Below are 18,639 nucleotides of genomic sequence, written 5' to 3'. Positions count from 1 at the left end.
CCCGGGGCGCTGACAGGAGCCGCGTCCCGGGTCTGTGGGTGCAGCCTGGCTCTCCGGGTTTTATGGGAGTTTGCTGAATATTGAGCTTAGTACCAAACCCGCGGGGGCTTTCCCCTGCAGGGATCCGCCCCAGGCAGGAGCAGCAGCGATCGGGAGCTGCGGGGAATGCGTTGTCGCGGCTCCGTGTCACTTTGGTCACTGCTCAGAGTGACAGGAGTGTCCCCAGAAATGTCAAAGCTGGTGTGTGCGTGGGGAGCCGAGCCAAGGGTGAACGCTGAGAGTCAGGGCTGGGTCCCCGACATTTATGGCCTTGCGGTGTAATGCGTCTAGTCACACCAGTCAATGAGCTGTAGAAGAGTAAGACTTAAAGCTACGATTTGGCACACCTGTCAATATGATTGACAGACTGTGATTGACACACAAGGTTGTGGGCTTTGTGAGGGAATTTATTGATCTTTATTTCTGCCTTGCACTTTTTTTTTCTCTTAATTTTAGATTGATGAAATTGAAGCGCTTTCATCCATCTATGGTGAAGATTGGTGTGTTATTGATGAGGATGAAAAGATCTACTGCATTAAGATTAGTGATTGTCTGGATCAACCAAAATGGACCCTCTGTCTGCAGGTGTGGTGGTAGTAAGGGGTTTTGCACAGAATTTGCTGTTGGACTGATCCAGGCGAAACCATGTGCTGTGTGAAACTTTTAAATATTGTTCATTATCCGCTAGGATAGATTAAGAAACTCTTGGACTGGAATCTGTGATAAGACTTTTCAGTGATTATTCCTGTAACACATCAATGTGCTTGTGACATATTCAGCCCAGACAAAAACTTTCAGTGTGCTTCTCCAAAGACTAATTCTGAAGATTTTTTAACATTGACTTTGTATGGTACATGTCAGTGAATCTGCTGCACTTGCTTCTAGATTGATGTTCTGAAAAGTGTGGAGACAAAATGAAATTTGGATCAACTTAATTGAGTAACTCACTGCTGTATGTTCTTGCAACTGAAAATAGTAAGTTCATTTAGTGGAAGAAACACTGAAGTGTCTATGTATGGAAGTGCAGTGCCATTTATTTCAGTCGAGTAAACGTTATTTTTTCTGTATTTTGCATCTTTAAAAATTGCACTATGAAATATAATTGTATGCACTGCTATTTTTGGAATTCTAAATACAGATATACAGGTTGTTCTTGTAATTCTGTAACAACATACCCAACTGTGTTCTTTATTTGTAACACTAATTGTAGTCCCAGTGCTTGACATCAATTAGTAAAGTTCAGCTTACTGAGAGGAGTAGTCATGTGAATACTTATCCTGAATTTCTTTCAGGTGATTTTGCCACCAGGATATCCAACTGCAGAGCCACCTATTTATCAGCTAAAGTAGGTGAAGATTTTTTTCCAACGTTTGTGTTTTCTGAATTACCAGTGTTAATTCATTACCATGTAAAGTAGAAGTTTAGTTAGGATGACTCCTTGAATTAAAGTATGGGGTGGGGGATGTTTCTGTCAAGAATATTCTAATCTTTCTCCTGAGGTAGCCTTAGGGTGCTCCCTTTGGCATTTTGGTCTCATTCCTCAAGTCTGATTCTTGCAGCATTATTTTGTGGCAAGGCAGCAATCAGACTGTGGAGGTATGGTGACAGCTGCCTGTTGTTTTGGACAGTGATGTCTCATTGCTTCCTCAGGAGTACCCCTCTTGTCTGGATCCTTGTTTCAGATTGTAGGGGATGCCTGTCATCTGAGCACTGGTGCTTGTTGGGATGGAGTCATGGCATGTGCCATCCTCCTGCTTTACCCCGTAAAGAAGAGGGGAATGGAGACATGTAAGCCAGATCCCTGATTTGGATGACAGAGGGACCTATCCCAGGGTGTGACACACAGCATATCTGCTGAGTTTTGGTCAGCAGTATTGACAAGGCAGTACAATGTAGTCCTAGTAAACTTGAGGCAAAGTTATAGTTTAACATGAGCCCAGGAGGACAGTGGTACAGAACTGAGGGGTCATTCTAAGTATAGTAGGTACTGCAGTGCTGAAGGAGTTGGAAGGGTTAAACTAATTATACTTAGGGTGACTCTGGAGTCACAGTGGCCTACCATGAAAAACAAGTCTAGTTTTTTATCTGAGGTAAGAAAATGAAGCCCAGGTTAGGTGTCTTGAAGGAGAATTGGGGAAGCATGCTTTTTCCAAAATGTTTACAGCTGACATTTTAGTGATTGACAGTGTTGTATTTTCCAGGTGTTTATCCCATCTATTTTAGAATGTTGGAAGCAGCGTATGGTACAATTTTCATTGCATTTCTTTTCATTCTAGTGCCCCTTGGCTTCGAGGACAAGATTATACAGACCTAGCAAATAGCTTGGAAGAAATATATGTGTAAGTTTGGGACTGTGGAATGTAGTAAAACGAGACAGTGTATTTTCAGTTTCATGCCTTTGCTCAGTGTAGGCTTTTGAAGTACCTGCGTGAACTAGGAGTTGTGAAGTGATAAAAGAGCAAGTTTCTTTTATAAATCTAACAGTTAAAGATGCTGTGTAGTTACTAAACATCTTGCAGGAAAAAAAATTGTGTTAAACTCTGAGAAATTTATGTTGTTTAGACCTGGTGTTCTAATAAGGATAGAAGCCTTCATTTTGACTCTTGAGAGAATAGATTCCATTTAGGATCTATGAGATTGTTCATTGATTGGTGCTATGAAATATGAGATTTTTACATTGGAATGGTAAAGCACAGGATGTGAAAATATATGTTTGTGTCTTGGAGTGTAAGTGGCATTAACAGTTTTTCTCAAAAGCTAAGGGGTAAGTAGGTTTTGAAACAACGTGCAGAATCTATTAACTGAAATCTGGAACATCACAGACTTTTATTATCACAGTGTGGAGCTAACAACAAGGCATAATGAATGCCTGACAATAAACAGAGCGTTTAGCAATACTTAGATTACATGGGTTTGAATTGCTGTGAAATCGGGTTAGTAAACGTAGTAATTTTATATGGTTTATTTATTTATTTCAGATCCCAAAGATAATATAAAATAAATGAAATTAAAACATATCATAAGGAAGCACAGTCATGCCCCAGATAGTGAAATCTGAACATCTTATATAAGAAATGTTTTTTTAATGCCATGGGGAAGAGAGCACTTAGCTTGCATAAGGGTTTTTTCTCTAATTACTCAGTTACTTTGATTAACTAGGCTTCTTAGCTAATTAAGCAACAGATCATTTAAGCAATTTGAAGTGTTAAAAATGCACAAGGATTTTAAGTGAAGAGTTCTATGGGATGATATTCACCACATTGTTCAGCAGCAAGGACAGAGATTGTCCTTAATGCTGTCCAGATTCCAAGGATTTGTTGGAGACTGTACCACAGTTAGAGCAGCTATAGGTGGTTCTTTAAATGTCCTGAGCATCTAGAGTGAGTTGGCACATAAGGACTGTGAGCATGGTTGTGAAGCACTTTTTGTTTGGTTTTGTTCCCCCCTTGCAGTCCTGTAAGCTGTTACACTGTGCTAGTGAGTCCCTTGCAGCTCCCTTCTGTCTGTCTCAGCTGCTGTTCAGAGCCCTCCACAGTTAGAGCAGCTATAGGTGGTTCTTTAAATGTCCTGAGCATCTAGAGTGAGTTGGCACATAAGGACTGTGAGCATGGTTGTGAAGCACTTTTTGTTTGGTTTTGTTCCCCCCTTGCAGTCCTGTAAGCTGTTACACTGTGCTAGTGAGTCCCTTGCAGCTCCCTTCTGTCTGTCTCAGCTGCTGTTCAGAGCCCTCGTGTCACTTCTTTTAGGAAGTGAACGCGTTTGTACTTTAGGCCATGCCTGTCGTTTTAGGCTGTTTAAAAAACTGGAGTAGTCACTGATGTGTACAGGTTTTGTGAAAGCCTTTTATCTATTCAATGTCTGAATGGCTGTCAGATAAACAGATACTCTGCATCATTCACACTGCATGTCTGACCGGGTTTCAAGTCCCTAGTGGTCTAAGTTGTATAGTTCTGCAGTCTAAACCAGTATGAACTATACTGTGAATTGTGTCTTCTTAAGGCAGAAAAAGTGGATGATTATGCATCAAAAGTATGTTTTGGGAGGCAGAGAGTTCTTAAAAATGTAACAGATGTTTAAGTTTGGTTTTCATTGAGTTTATATCTTCCTGGATATTTGTCTGGTTAAGATTCGGACTCAATAGAAAGCTTTGGTTCATGATTTAGGCACAAGTGACCAGAAAAAATACCAGCATAGAAAGATAACCTTTCAGACTAAGTGTAATTTGCAACTATTCAGAAACTGAAATTGGGTTATAGCTGGAGAAATTACTATTCACTTGTGCAAAACTGAGAAATCATACTCATTGTCTAATCTCTCTCATTCCGTCACTGAAAAAATATAAGTCTTAGGTATGAGAGGAGTGCTTCTGTACATGAAGCACTGTGAAATCAGGGTGTTGAATTGTTCTGCAGTCTGTCCAGATTTTGAAGACAGAGCTGCAAGTTTATAAATTCCTTAATTTTGCTTGAATATTTTTCTTAAAATATGTATGTTTATTTGAATTTGATTGTTTCCAGTAGTAGTGCTGTGCACGTTAAGCAAAGTAGGAGTTTAAAGGTGTAATTTTGTCACTTGCATGGTGCCCAGATGGTGGCAGTAAGAATAAAATTAATGAGAAACCATGAGCTACCTACAGCCCTAGATCTTTAGTTTTGTTTTGGAGACAAGCATGTACAGTTCATAAACATAATAAAATAAAATTGTGAAGACTCCTTGCAGGACACCATTTTAAATGTATTTTGAGTTCTTTGGGTCCTGCTGCACATTAAGGAAGCATTTCTTAACTCCAAATATGCATACATAAAATGTCTTCATCCCATCCTACCTCAGTACCTTACTACACACCTGTGCCCCCTGACTCAGGACTCCTGGATCTAAATCTTTACCTCACTGACCTATAGGACTGCTTGTTACCCAGACTGTAGTGTGTCAGTGCAAAGCTCCGCTGTGTCGGCTGGCACGGACCTACTATCACAGTCCACCACTAACACAGTCAGCTGTGTTGATGAAGAGAGAGTCCCCTACAGCCACAGAGCAGCTGAAGGATCTCACCACTGGCAGTGCAGTGTCTTTTGTAGAGGAAACTGATCCAGAGCAAGCTCTAAGGCTAGACATCGTAGCTTAGGATTCTTTCGAATATACTGAGGTCTGTTCAACTCTCTCTTCTCACTGTTGTTTTCCCTTTTCTTAGTGGTCAGTTAGTTTCTGTCAGTTGCCTGTTTTCTGCCAGCGTTGGTGCTTTTAGTGTTAATAAATAAATAAAGCATGCCACAAAGAGAGTGTATAATGATGCAGATATCATGTGTTTCACCCAGTGAACTACTGAGACAGAACTTTCCACAAGCCTGCTTAAGCTCTTTATCTCATTAGCTTATTATGTTCTATTTCTGTGTGTGTGAAATCTGTATGTTATTTGATGTGCTTTCCAAGTGAAATCTGCAAAAATGATTCTTCATTTACTGTGAGTTTTAACTTCCAGGCAGAACCTTGGTGAAAGCATACTATACTTATGGGTGGAGAAGATACGAGAAGTTCTGGTAGACAAGGCACAGTCTTCAGATCCAGGTACTTCAGAAAATAAATGGGGTTATCATTCTACTTCTTGTTCCACTATAAAGTAAGATTTCAGTGCAAGTTCAAGTTTATGCCCAGTTTTGTATTGGATCTAAATACCAGAAAACAGTCTCCAGTGCCAAGGCTTTTTTTTTTACAGTGATGGCTTCCCTTTTTAAAAAGCCGAAGGGAAAAGAAGGAGGGGGGTGGCCTTGAACTAAAACAAGGTCCTTAGTTCTGTCAGGAATGAAATTACATGAAAGGAGAGTACTGCACACAAGTACATTATGCATTGTCCTCTGTTCTGCTGAGGAATTATTCCTATCAATAATTTATTTCTGGTGTTGAGTGCACTGTTGGAGGATTGGGATTCAAGAGCAAGTATACTTCAGGGGAATATGCAGATGAGTGACCAAGTATTCCATCTTAATTGCATTTTACTATATTGGGATGAGAAGTACATTGTCACTAGAGTTTCAGTGATTCTTGTGCTGTTACTCTGAGTTTGTGTAAATTCACAGTTGTTCTTTCAAAAAATGGTGGATTTTTTGTGCATCAAAATGCTAAACTGCTATGAAATGCATGAGTGACTTGTGTATGCACATGTAACAAAAGCAAACAGAAGTACTCTTCTGTGTCATGAATGTTGGCTTAGTCATGTGAGGAATAAGAGACTGAAGAGGGGAAAAATTAGATTTTCACTGTTTTGCTTTGTGGTAAGGTCTAGTTATAGCCTTTCAATAAACTCTTCATTTTGTTGCTACATCACAGACACTTAAGTAATTTTTCATTGATGTGACTGAAGAAGTGGATAGGAGACTTTCTTAGCTCATTCGGCCCTCTGGTTACTACCCACTGCTAGTAGTCCAGGTTGGCAGTGATGATATTAATGAAAGAGGCATTAGGGTATTCAAAAAAGATTTTGATAAACTGGGCAGAACCCTAGCCATGTGTGATATTTCTTCTTTTGTTATTGACTTGGTTTTTGTATGTTCTATTCATGAAGGAAAACAGGATTTTGGGAAACCCAGAGTACATGAAACATGTCAAGAGAGTTGTTTCAAATCTAATGTCTTTACAACCTCATGGAATAGCATTGAGCAATAGCTCTATGTTTTCCCCAAAATGACCAGTAAATAACTGGAGTTTTTGTGAAGCATCAGCTCATTTTGGTTGCTAAATTCAGATTAAATTAAAGGTAGCATTGTAAATGTTTAATGGAAATAGTAAACATTATTGTTCTTTACTTCTTGTTACTTAGTATTGAAACAGAAGATCTTATGCCAGGATCTCATAGCACGAGTATTGTCTTGCTACTTCTAAGGAAGATTTTAATTCATACTGGGCTGAGTGTTTTGGGGGTTTGTTGTAATTAATGTTACTATTCTGCAGTCCATAATTGGCAACCTGTCCTGAACTGAAAAAACAGATTTTTGAGAAAGAGTTTGAAATTTTGTTCTGCTTGTCTCACAAAATAAAGTAGAATAAGTTCTACTACTTGTGTCTTAATAGAACCAGATATTAAGAAAACCACTGAAGAAGCTGATGAAGATGATGGAGATGATTTTCTCCTAGACTATCAGGCCATTCAGGAAGATACAATTAAAATGTTAAATTGCATGACATCTGAAAGTCAGGAAGGTAAGAATTATGCTCTTGTTAATTCTGTTGAAATAGAGAGGCCTGAAGATTTCACTTTTCTACTCAGCTTTAGAGTAAAATCAGTAGCAATAAAATGTTAATGAAATTTAATAGCTGTCGTTAAGAACATATTTTTGGTGGTTCTGATGTCATCTTGGGTACTTCGCTTTAACAAATCCCTTTTTTAAAGTAGAGGCATTCTTTACTTATGTAACCATATAGACTGTTTCCACACTCTTAAAAGAAAACTGGCACTTGTTTGTTTGTGACCAACAGATGAAGAACTGCCATCCATCCATCATGGAAACCCAATCACAGATCGAAGGAGTACTTTCCAGGCACATCTGGCTCCAGTGGTGACAACCAGACAAGTTAGTAGAGATCTGTTCTACTCTTTTTGCCTGTACTTTGAGCTTCACAAAATATTACTGAAATACATGAGATTTGCCAAAAATGTTTGTCTGTGCATCTTTGTGTGCTAGTATTGTCTGAATAGTCATCGGTTTCTCACTTCCACTATCAGCTGAATATCTCTGCAATGCTTCCTGCTATTCTTTACAATTATGTGCATTAGATGTAAGAGAATAAGAACATGGTAATTTTAAAATTAGTTTGTAAATCTTTTCCCTCCTTCAGAAAGGAATTCTATTGAAAAACACACTTGGATCATGCATAAATAAATCTTTATTGGGACCTAATTGAGGGGTGTTTGGAGTTACTTTGTACATCACTTTGCATCTATTATCATCAGCCTCCTTTGATCATCCCTATTCAATGGGGAAACTATCCATCTTTTCCTGTTATTAGCTGAGAGTTAAACCTTGAGAGGATTTTCCTCTCTTTATACAACTTTAGGTTTTATTTTAAGGATTTTTGGTAAGGGATATTGTCAAATGCTTTTTGAAATTCCAGGTAAGCTAGGCCTACTGCATGCTCAGTGACTGTGAAAGAATGTTGACAGATTGACAGGGTTTTGAGGCTTATTTCTCTGTACAAAACCTGCAGTGTCTGTGGGTTTGGGGTTTTTTTGCGTGGGATTTTTTGGTTTTTTTTTTTTCTTTTTTTCTTTCCCCTCATTAGTTTGCCTGGGATGGATGTAAGACTTGATCTTTAAATCCCTGCATCCTTTCTGGAGCACTTCGACCTTTCAGATTCACATATACTGTACATTAATTTAGGGTTTTGTACTGCAGCTGTATCTTCTTTAAATAATTCTTTTATGTATACATTATATATGAACTGTATTGCTTTAGAAAGGTAAGAAATGGTAATCATTGGCTTAATGTAATTTTTTCATTTTAATATACTCTGCCCCTTTCATCATGATTTATGAGTCAGATTGTTCCTTCATACGGGGAAGTCTGTACCCACAGACACAGGTTTGCAAAAGGGCAGATTTGTATCAAGAAATATTACTCACTTAAAAAGAAGCTTAGTAATTTCCTCTTTGCATGCAAAGACATTCCTAATTTCTTCTTTCATGGCGCTTTTTTTTTTTTTTAAAACACACCATGTACTTAATCAACCTGGGAGTTTCCAGTTAAGACTTACTAGTATATGGTTAGTATAAAGATAGAGCAATTCCCCCAATATTTGGGGAAATTCATCTTCTTTCACAGAGTCTTGCTGTGCAGTGTGAGGTGATTGGTCTTGAGACTGCAGGGAAGCTTTACTGTGGTGTGGACTAATTTTTCTGAAAGAAAGTCAAAACAGATGAGGACTGGAGCAAGCACTGCACCTGTAGTGAAAGCTGGCTGCGTTACCAGCTGGACAGGTCAGTAGGTGCCCATAATACTTTATCTGTGTATTTTGTGTGCTGCAGTGATATTCATTGATATTTTAAAACCATGTAGAGGTTGCCACGTGAATGTCTCTATTGAGTGGGACTGAGAACTGATCTATTGTTTCAGCATCTTGTGTCTTTTATGAGTAGGTGCCTCGTTGGTGTGTAGAGAACTACATCCCTAACTTCCCTAACACAGGAATAGTAGAGAAAGGAACGGGATTAAAAAGAAGCTCAAGAGAGAGCTACAGGATAAAGGAGAACTTGCTTAGTCGTAAAACATGTCTTGGAGCTTCATTGCTAGTACAGACACATAATGAATCTTGAAAGTATATTTTGAGGAACCTGGTAGCTGGCAAATAAGTAATGTTAATGGTGATGATCATATGACCTGTACCCTAAGTCCATGTATTGAAATGTATTGTCCATTTTTATGAAAGTGTATTAAGTAATGTGTTGTCTTTCTATAGTATTTAAAATAAGAAGGTCTCTGAAGCAATGTTCTCCATTAATAAGAGGAGTTTTTTCATTGATGTATCTTATATTTGAGGTGATTTTTGTTGTCAGTTGAATTTCTTGAAGAAGAACTGGAAATAGCACAGTATAGCTATGACAGATATTAAATGTGTCTATTGATTACTCCTCAGAGACATTTTCCTTTTGCCTGGAAGGCAATTTACTTGCCAGGCATGTTTTCCCAAGCTTTCTCAACTTGAGTATTATGTACTAAAATGATGTCTTAATCAAAAGCTCTGCTTTTTCCTAGACCATTGGAAAGGATTTAACAATTGCTGGCTTGTTTAATTAGAAAATGAACTGATAGATAAATGTTTTGAATCTGGTACTTCTTAGGAGCAGAGAGATGGACATTACAGGAATCTCTGTTTTCTGGGAAATATTGACACTTTGAGACTCCTAATAGGACATTTCCTTTTTTTATTGTTCTTTCTGTGAAGTGGAAACTCTGGGAAAAAATATGTTTGAGGAAAAACTCGAAATGTAGAACTTTTTAAACATCACGTTTTTGTGAAACAGATAAAAGCAGTGTATAATGCGAAAATGTATGTCAAGTTCTGTTCTATTCCAGGTTAATCTTAGAATCGAAAAAGTCAGCTGTAATTGATACTTAATACCAATTAAACATATTTTCTGGATCTTATTGTCTCTCTTGTTTAGTAAAGTGATTTGACACTCCTTCAGCAATAACATGAATGTGCACAATGTACAAATTCAAGGAGCAGCTGTTTTCAGTATCCCAGAAACATTACTTGAAACAAACATGAGGGTATTGAGAAGCTGCTCCTTGAGTTATATCACACTGAATATTTAAAATCAATGCATGAAATTACTTCGTTATAGTACTAAAGAGGTTTGTTTAGCAGTGATACTGAGATGGTGTGTATGAAATCCCTGTTATAAAAGGAAGGCTTTTTTCTTGTTTTTTCAAAGGTGAAAAGAGTTCTTGAAAAGTTATACGAGAACAAGAAAATTGCGAGTGCTACCCACAACATATATGCATACAGGTGAGATGCAAGTTACGATTTTCTTTTTTTTAGTATTCTTTGACAAATGAGTGCAGGACATGAGAAAGAAATTCCTTCCTATTAAATTCTTTGTATTAAAAGAAATTCCTTGCTATTAAATCTTTATGGGAATAGGTTTCTTATTTGCATGGTAAACGTTGCAGGCTTCATTTTGAATTAGGGGTCAAGAAAGTAGAACATAGCATAGGAAATAAGATAGTAAAGCAGCATTAGGAAGAGTAATGTTTAAAAAAGAAGGATAAGTGGGTTTGAACATGTGTTGGTATATTTTATATAGTATGTGTGAGCATGGAAATGCTACGTCATCCTGAACTAAATGGTTTTCACTTGGGTGAAGTAACTTTTTTCCCCCCCAACCTTATATGTAGCAGTAGCTGGAAATGTTCAGTTGAAATAAGAGTCGAAACAGAAAGCCTGATGCAGACATCTGGCATATGAAGTTTCAGCTGAAATACGAGAAACTTCAGGGAAAATGAGAAACAGGTAAAAAAGAGTTTGGCAGTGATCTGCCTCTGGCAACTTCTGTGAACGTAGCTTATATGAAATGAATTGGTCCCAGTCCAGAGAGTGATGTAGGTTTTATGAGGACTGTAAGTGACAGTCAAAGGAAGCCTTTTTATTACTGGAGGAGCCAGTCATTTGGAAAAGCATGTATAGATGCTGATCGATTCATGCCCATCCTGCTGTGATTCCAATGAACCATGAAATGAGAGCAAGTGAAAGCTTATTTTATGAGAAAGTAAAAGCTTCTACCTGAGTTAAAAGGTTTCTGTAAAGAAGAGATTTCTGTTGTTGCAGATGGTGAGCTGGCTTCTTTCACTCATACTATCCAAGTGCACTTCAAAACAAGCAACAGACACATACTCACTGCTTCCTATTTGTCATCTAGTACCAGAAGCCTCTTTCTCATTGTGTCACTTGTGTATTAACCAAGTTTGGAAGTTATGAAATCAGTTGATTTGGTCTTCAATCAGTAGACCTTTGAGCATTTCTTCTGGAAAATTAGACCTGGGCAGCTGTCCTTTATATGAAACAATACACCCGAAAGTTTCCTGGAATGCCCCCTGAGGTAGGAGATGACATGGAGAATCTGAAGGCAAATTTCAGTAGCAGTAGTTTCACTTTGCTGCTGAAATACAGACCTAACCTATTATTCACAATGTTTTTGTCCAAGTTCTTCCAGCTTAGGGGTTTGTACCACGATTTCAGCCTCTATCTGATAGACTTGGTTTCAGCTACATGTAATTACTAGGCTAACAACCTAAGGATTTTTCTGAGTAGGGACTTTGCACTGGTAATGACTCTGGAGTTGACCTGAAGTAGCTAAAGTCTGTGTAAAAGCTTCTCAAAACTTGCTCTTCTGTACAAATAAAGATTTGTGGTTTACCCTAAGCCTCATCCTGTTTTCATGTAAATGCCCTTAGTAGAGAAGTAGGGTTGATACACATGTATGAAAGATCTTTATTAATCATGTAAAAATGTTAGTTGATTGGTATTTTTTTAAATCTATTTTATGGTTTTTTTTATTCTTTTCAAGAATATACTGTGAAGATAAACAGACATTCCTACAGGATTGTGAAGATGATGGAGAAACAGCAGCAGGTGGACGTCTTCTTCATCTTATGCAGGTTATAGAAATTAATCTTTCACTTCTGGAAATCTTGAAAAGATTTAAAAAATCATTACAATGTAAATAAACCTGTAGAAGATTATTTTAATTCTTGCTCTGCCTGCAGCCGAACAGATGAAAAAACACAGACTGCAGCATTTTCAATTCTTGGATCATAGAAACAAGTGGTGTTTCATAGGTAGTAGTAATAGTTTGAATGGGTTGAAAGATAGTTAAGTCCTGTGCTTACTATGTGGTGTAAGGTATATAGAAATGAGGACTGGAAGCAGCTGACTGAGATAGCAGCTGACCTGTGCTCAGCCTGTCGTGTGGTTTCCTCGAGTATGCATAGTAAAAGTGACATGTATATCAACTTGCAGAGTAGAATTTCAAGCACAAGAGGTAGTGGGAGTGAAGGGGTTAAGTTGCTTTGATCATTTAGCCTGTTTTGTTGTGCTGTTTCCAATTCTGGGTCCATAGCCCTCATACTCACATATATTTTAGTTTTCTCCTGTTGAAATAATAATCCCTCAGCAAAGGCGCTACTGAATGTGAGTTGAGGTTGATAAACTTTGTTCATGATGCAAGCCCTAGTAAATAAAATACCATAGCTAGGGACAGCTGGGTACATCTTAATGCTGTGCCTCAAGTCACTCAGCTATATGGGCAGGCTAATTTCTGCTTTTGATTTCTGTTTCTGGATGTCCCCTTCACAACAGGAGTTTTCTTTTCCCATGTTTTGCTTGCTTAGTGTGTTGTCCTCTTATTCCTGGAGACTCCTCGCCCTCCCTGCCCGCCGCTTCCTTTTTTTTCTGAAAAAAATATAATGGATTGAAATATTTCCACATTTTAAATTCGGAACTTTTTCAAACTTCCTATGTAACTCAAACCAGACTTGGGAAGGAAAACTTAGGTTATGTAATATATGCAAGTAAATGTGCTAAATGTGAAAACATTGCTATGAAGATAATGTAAATAAACAATTTGGCAGTTACTGTCCCTCAGTTTGTTCTGAGCTTATAAGCATTTTCCCAGCATGTTAATATATACTTTTGAAAGCTGTCAGACTTAGAGTGTCTAGACACTTAATATTCCATAAAAATCCAGTTAGAAAGTGGCATTTCAAATGTGTGTGTCTAAATTATATGAATCATTGCTCTCCATCTGTAGCCCTAGTTAGTGGGACTATTTCTGTTTTAGAAGAGTACTACTGCAGGGATCAGAAAAGTGCAGTTTTCAGCCATAGAAAAAGATTAAAATAGTTTATGGGCTGATTTCTAGATGCTCCTAGATCTTGTAGTTTTTCTGTTACAAGCACTTAGGACATATTATATGGGTATGAAAATTAGGTGATCTTAAACATTTACTGTTGCTGTACTTAGAGTCTTTTTCTGCAATAGAAATCTAATCTTGTTTCAGACAAACCTAGCACTTCAGTCAAGACAACACTTTCTGGTACCATCCTTTTTACTGTGAATGTTTGCTGTACATATACTTTATGGCCAGTGCATGAATGTAGAATGGAAAATGCCTGTCCCAGAACCTGCCCCAATCCTTTTTCTTTTTCATGATCCTTTTCATTTTTAAATTCTAAGAATATTTCTGTTTTCACAAACAATCTTGGATTCTTCTAATAGTATTGTTCAAATTAGTCAAATATGTGCTTTTTTCTCCTTAATGGAGACGATTAATGGTTGTTAATATGCACACAGTACAGTACTAGCTTATGGCATTTTAGGGATCCATATGTGCCCTGGCTGTTATTAGCCTTATCCGCCAACACTTCCAAAAATGTGGATAGACAATCTGCTTAGTAACAGAGGGTCTCTGGAAATAATAATTGATCATATCAAAGAATAAGAAATGTAATTTAGTAATTTTCCTGTTAAGTAATGCCTGAAGCCTTTGACACATGGATGAGCAGCTCTAGCACATGAGAGCTTTGCACCCTTTCTGAGGGATACATTGGCTCATTTTACTTTGGAATTTACCTTGGACTAGGAGCTTGGAGAGGGAAACTTTCCACAACAGTTGACGTCATTATTTGTTACCCTTTGGGAACCTATGTATGATACAGACCTGACTGTAAGATATTCTTAAAAATACAAGATAATAAACATTTTTGTGTTAAAATTGGTGTTAACGGTAAAACTAGTTCAATTAAAAATACCAACTTTTATTTCTTTCTGTTATTCACAGATTTTGAATGTCCACAACGTGTTAGTTGTGGTGTCACGCTGGTACGGAGGTATTCTCTTAGGACCAGATCGTTTCAAACATATAAACAACTGTGCAAGAAATGTGCTTGTGGAATATGACTACGTACCTTCAGTGGTAAGTTGCTGCCACCTAGAATGGGAGCATTGCCATGTGAACTGTGTGAATTGTCACTTTTAGATGAAGCCAGAAGAAAAGTAATATGACCTCTGTCGTCCTCGGGTTGCTTTGATGCACTGGCAGTAAGCATGGGGTCAGTGCAAAGGCACCTGAAGAACTTTCAAAGAAACTAATGACATGTTTTGTAAGTGTGAGATGAGCAACAAAAGAGTGGCAGCAGCTGAGGGCATTGATTCAAACACAAATTTGAGGGTTGGGAGAGAATGGGAAGGGGAAATACCTCTTTTTGTGTTCAGAAAATTGGAAGCTGCCACTTCTTATGCTTCCCTGTGCCCCCAGTTCTAGTGTGTAGGCAGACTGAGCTTGGGAATCACTGTAACTAGTAGGCATGTTAGAAATGGAAAGCTTTGTTAGTCTCAAGTTTTCAGAATTAAAGCTGATAAACTACATTTTTAAAAAAATATAGAAGAATTCAAGCAAAGTAACGTTACTGGTACAGAAAAGGTTATGGGAAAATGTTCCAAGAGAGCTTAAATAACTCAGGAGACAAAGTTCCAAATGACTTTAAATGGCATTTTACTTGTTAAGAGATTTAGGTCATTTAATAATCTAATATTTTTCAACATTTCTACATCCTCAGAGCAGAATATCAGATAAGTCTATGTACAGTATAGTATCTAATAGGTAACAACAGCAAGTTTCAGATAGTAGAAAAGAAGTACTAAAGGATAATTGGAAAGGTTGGAAAGGTATGCAGCTGTCAGTTTTCCTTTTTATATTAAAATATTTCAGATTGATATGACTGAAAGCTGAGCCTTCTTCCCTATTCTTCCCTCTGCGTGTTTCAGTCACTTCCTTTTTGCAGTTTAGAGGTGTTTATATGTATTTGGTGATTCACCTTCTTGGCAGTTTATCAGTGTTTTCTTCTTTGAAAGCATGAATCATATAATAAGAGGAATGATTTTTAAGCATTTATCCTCCTGAGAAGGTTTAATACCAAAAATTACTTGTTTTTTCTATTTTTGACACCTTAAGTCAGACTGTATTTTTTTACTGAGTATTAACAAATGTTTTGTTACCAGTGTCCATCAGAAAAATAACAGAACTTACTATAGATGTGACACTTGAAAAAAATGCTCTTTTAGCTAACTCTCTTCAGAGTAGCAGAGTTCAAATAATCTCTTAGAGTCCATTTCCCTACCATGCGCAAGTGATGGAAGACAATAGATTAAAACATTCCATGTTCTGTCAAATGTAGTGGCAGAGTCCTTTACCAGTTTGGGGAGTGTTTGCAATGAATGCCTGCTGAAGAAAAGTCTCGTTTTTCAGAACTAGCGGTCAGAGTAAACTGTACATTACAGTGTTGATCCAGCAAGACTGGCTGAACTTTGTTTTTCTCAGTGTAGGTTCATTTCACTTAGAGAAACGAAGTGGTTTTAGTGTCCTGATGCTTGGTATTTCTCTTCATGAGGCACATCCAGACTAAAAGAAGTTCTGCAGTATAGTGCTATGGAACTATTCCTATACTGGTAACCACTCCTTGAGTGGAAATGACTGAGATTGTTTTTCCATTATGTACTTCTGTTGGCATAGCAATGTCTATAATTTTGCCATTGCTGAAGGCAGAAATTTCTAAATAACAAGATAAGCTGACAAATTAATGAAACTCAGTGTGTAAGTATTATACAACTCAAAACAAAAGCCCAGTGAACTATGAACATTTTATATTAAAAATAATTCTCATGTGTGACCTTGAGAGAATACTCATAATTTACAAGAATGTTGTTTAAATTTTGAAATGCTTGTTTTTCGTTTCAGGAAGACTCATCTAAACAAGCAGGAAAGAGCAAAAAGACAAGGAAGGACAAGAAGAGAACAGAACACTAATTTATTTTTTTAAAACTTTAAAAGATCATTTTGCACATATTTATACAAAGAAAACCTGGACCTTATTGCCTTATATAACAGACATGTTGTATTCAGAAGAGAATTTAGTAAAGCTATAGATACATTTTTGTCTTGTTTTGTGATTTCTTCTGCTGTTCTGAAGTAGAGCTTAGACTCAAGTTTTCTGTTTGTTATACATTTCATCTTCTTGTTATGAGGACATTGCAGCATCTGAAACCATTACCCCATCCCACCCTCTCCCACCGAGCAATGGTTCTCTAGTTGAAAATGTGGATTTCTCAACTTCTCCATTTCTAGGTTCAAACTCAAATACCTGTCTTGTGTTAGTAATTGAATTCCCTAGTTTGTTGTATTGAGGGTAAGACTTAGTCACACACCAGATCACTGGACTTTGGAGAGCCTGATCCTGCCTATGCAGTTTTTGATTATGCTAGACAGGGCCAGCTTGGTGATGCAAGAAAGGCTAAACATGGGCAATGAGCTAAGGATTGTGAAGGAATTACTTCAGAATTTATTTGAGGATTGTTCTGTGACAATTGGGACTATGGGAATCTGTTGAAAAGCTGAGGATTAAGTGTTGCATAATTAAAGGAATCAGTAATTTCAGCAAAATACATGGGGATTTTGAAATAGTGTTACATCCAGTAGAGAACATATAAATGTTAGGAAGTGACTTCTGTTGATGTAGAGTGGGAAAAAAAGCAAGTGTTATTGATATGGTCACAATGACTTGAATCTTCTAGTCTTTTATTAATAGCTTTCAGACTTCAATACATTAAAAAAACAAAAAAGGGAGAATCTTTTGTCAGTTAATTGTCATATTGCTATTTAGATGAGATTAAATATTTTTTTTAACATCCCCTTGATATCTTCCATTTGGGGAGGATGGACTTTAATGATCTGTTGGGTCTTGTCTTTTTTTCCCAAGTTTTTTTCTAAATTTTGTGGTCTGTTAATCACCAGCTTAGTCACAGGTGCTTTCTTGGATCAGGTACACCTTGCGCAGTTTGCTTATATAGCAATGTCAGAGCTGTGACTGTTTTTAATTGCATTTCTTCAGTGTCACTTATGTAGTTTAAAGATGTGTTTGTAAGACTTATTTGACCACCAGTTCAGTATACATCTTTTTGCCAATATGTTCTTACCCTGAGTTTCTCATTATAGTTCTCCAAGCATGGGTACTCTGGAAAACCTTTCTCAAGGCAAACTTCATCCAGTCAAAGTAACTACTTCAGAGTTTGAGAGAGCAACAAAGATACTCCTTAGCAATTCCAGTAACTTAAAAGCATGCCATGATTTTAAAAAACCCTGCTGATTCCTGCTTATTTCCTTATTATTATAAGGAAATATTATTTCCTTATTATTTAATAAATTCCTGATTTATTAGAACAATTTTACAGTTACATTACCTTGTGTGCATAGCAAAGCTCTTTTGAGTTCAGCCTTAGCATCTGTACTTGTGATACCAAAATTGCTTTTCTTGCAGGAAAGGAGATCCATACTGCATATATAGTAGTGTACTTGCTGGATCATACAAGTATTTCTTGTTCATAGTTTGTCTTATGGATACTCTTTTAAAGTAGAGATTTTAGCATTCACTTCCAGTACTTTATTGACTTAAGTATTACTAAGTTTCTGTTGTTTTTCTGAGAGTTTGAGATGGTAGAAATTAATGTGGGAAGCAGGTGAATTTTGAGTTCTGCTCCAGCCACCCAAGATACATTTCCCTTCATGGCAACGCATGCTCTTTCTCCAAAGAGCATCCTTTAAGCTTTGAATGCTCGAAATCAGCAAGGGATTCTGAAGGTCTGAACTTTTGGGTGTTCAGTCTGAGGTATGTGAAAGTTAACTATCTGTTTATAACTTTTTTATTGCCTTTTTTTTAATAGAAAATAAGGATCCTTTTCCCCAAGAATCTCATGTGTCAGTGTTGTGTGTTAGCAAAAACTAAAACCCCAAAATGGAAGAAAGAAGTTGTTGATAACCACTGGCTGCATAAATAAAACAGACCATAGAGGTCATCTGCTCAGTGAGCAAAATGAATCCTCTGTCCTTTAAAATGTCTGAAAACAGACCATGAAACTGGAAACATGTTTGTAATTTCACACCGTGTCTTTCAGAGAGAATGTGAAGTGCTGGCTAACTGTCTTGTGGACCCTTTTGATTGGAGAAGTTACTTTCTCTTCCTATTTTTATTTGTAAGCATTTCCTAAGTTTAAGCTTCC

The 18,639-nt window shown here is 37.3% G+C and overlaps 1 protein-coding gene across 1 annotated transcript; it reads left to right on the top strand.

The window, feature by feature from the left end:
* Positions 1–495: 495 nt before the first annotated feature.
* IMPACT (impact RWD domain protein) lies at positions 496–16,521 on the top strand (the record flags this gene model as incomplete). Its single annotated transcript, XM_009078948.1, has 10 exons — positions 496–624; positions 1,332–1,384; positions 2,316–2,378; positions 5,519–5,604; positions 7,105–7,233; positions 7,510–7,604; positions 10,466–10,539; positions 12,098–12,188; positions 14,369–14,503; positions 16,325–16,521. Coding segments are annotated over 10 exons (924 nt in total), but the record flags the coding sequence as incomplete, so codon positions are not given.
* Between the last annotated feature and the right edge of the window lie 2,118 nt (positions 16,522–18,639).

This window comes from Acanthisitta chloris, unplaced genomic scaffold, assembly GCF_000695815.1.
Source record: "Acanthisitta chloris isolate BGI_N310 unplaced genomic scaffold, ASM69581v1 scaffold21287, whole genome shotgun sequence".
Lineage (NCBI taxonomy): Eukaryota > Metazoa > Chordata > Aves > Passeriformes > Acanthisittidae > Acanthisitta > Acanthisitta chloris.
This window is presented reverse-complemented; position numbering and strand designations above follow the sequence as displayed.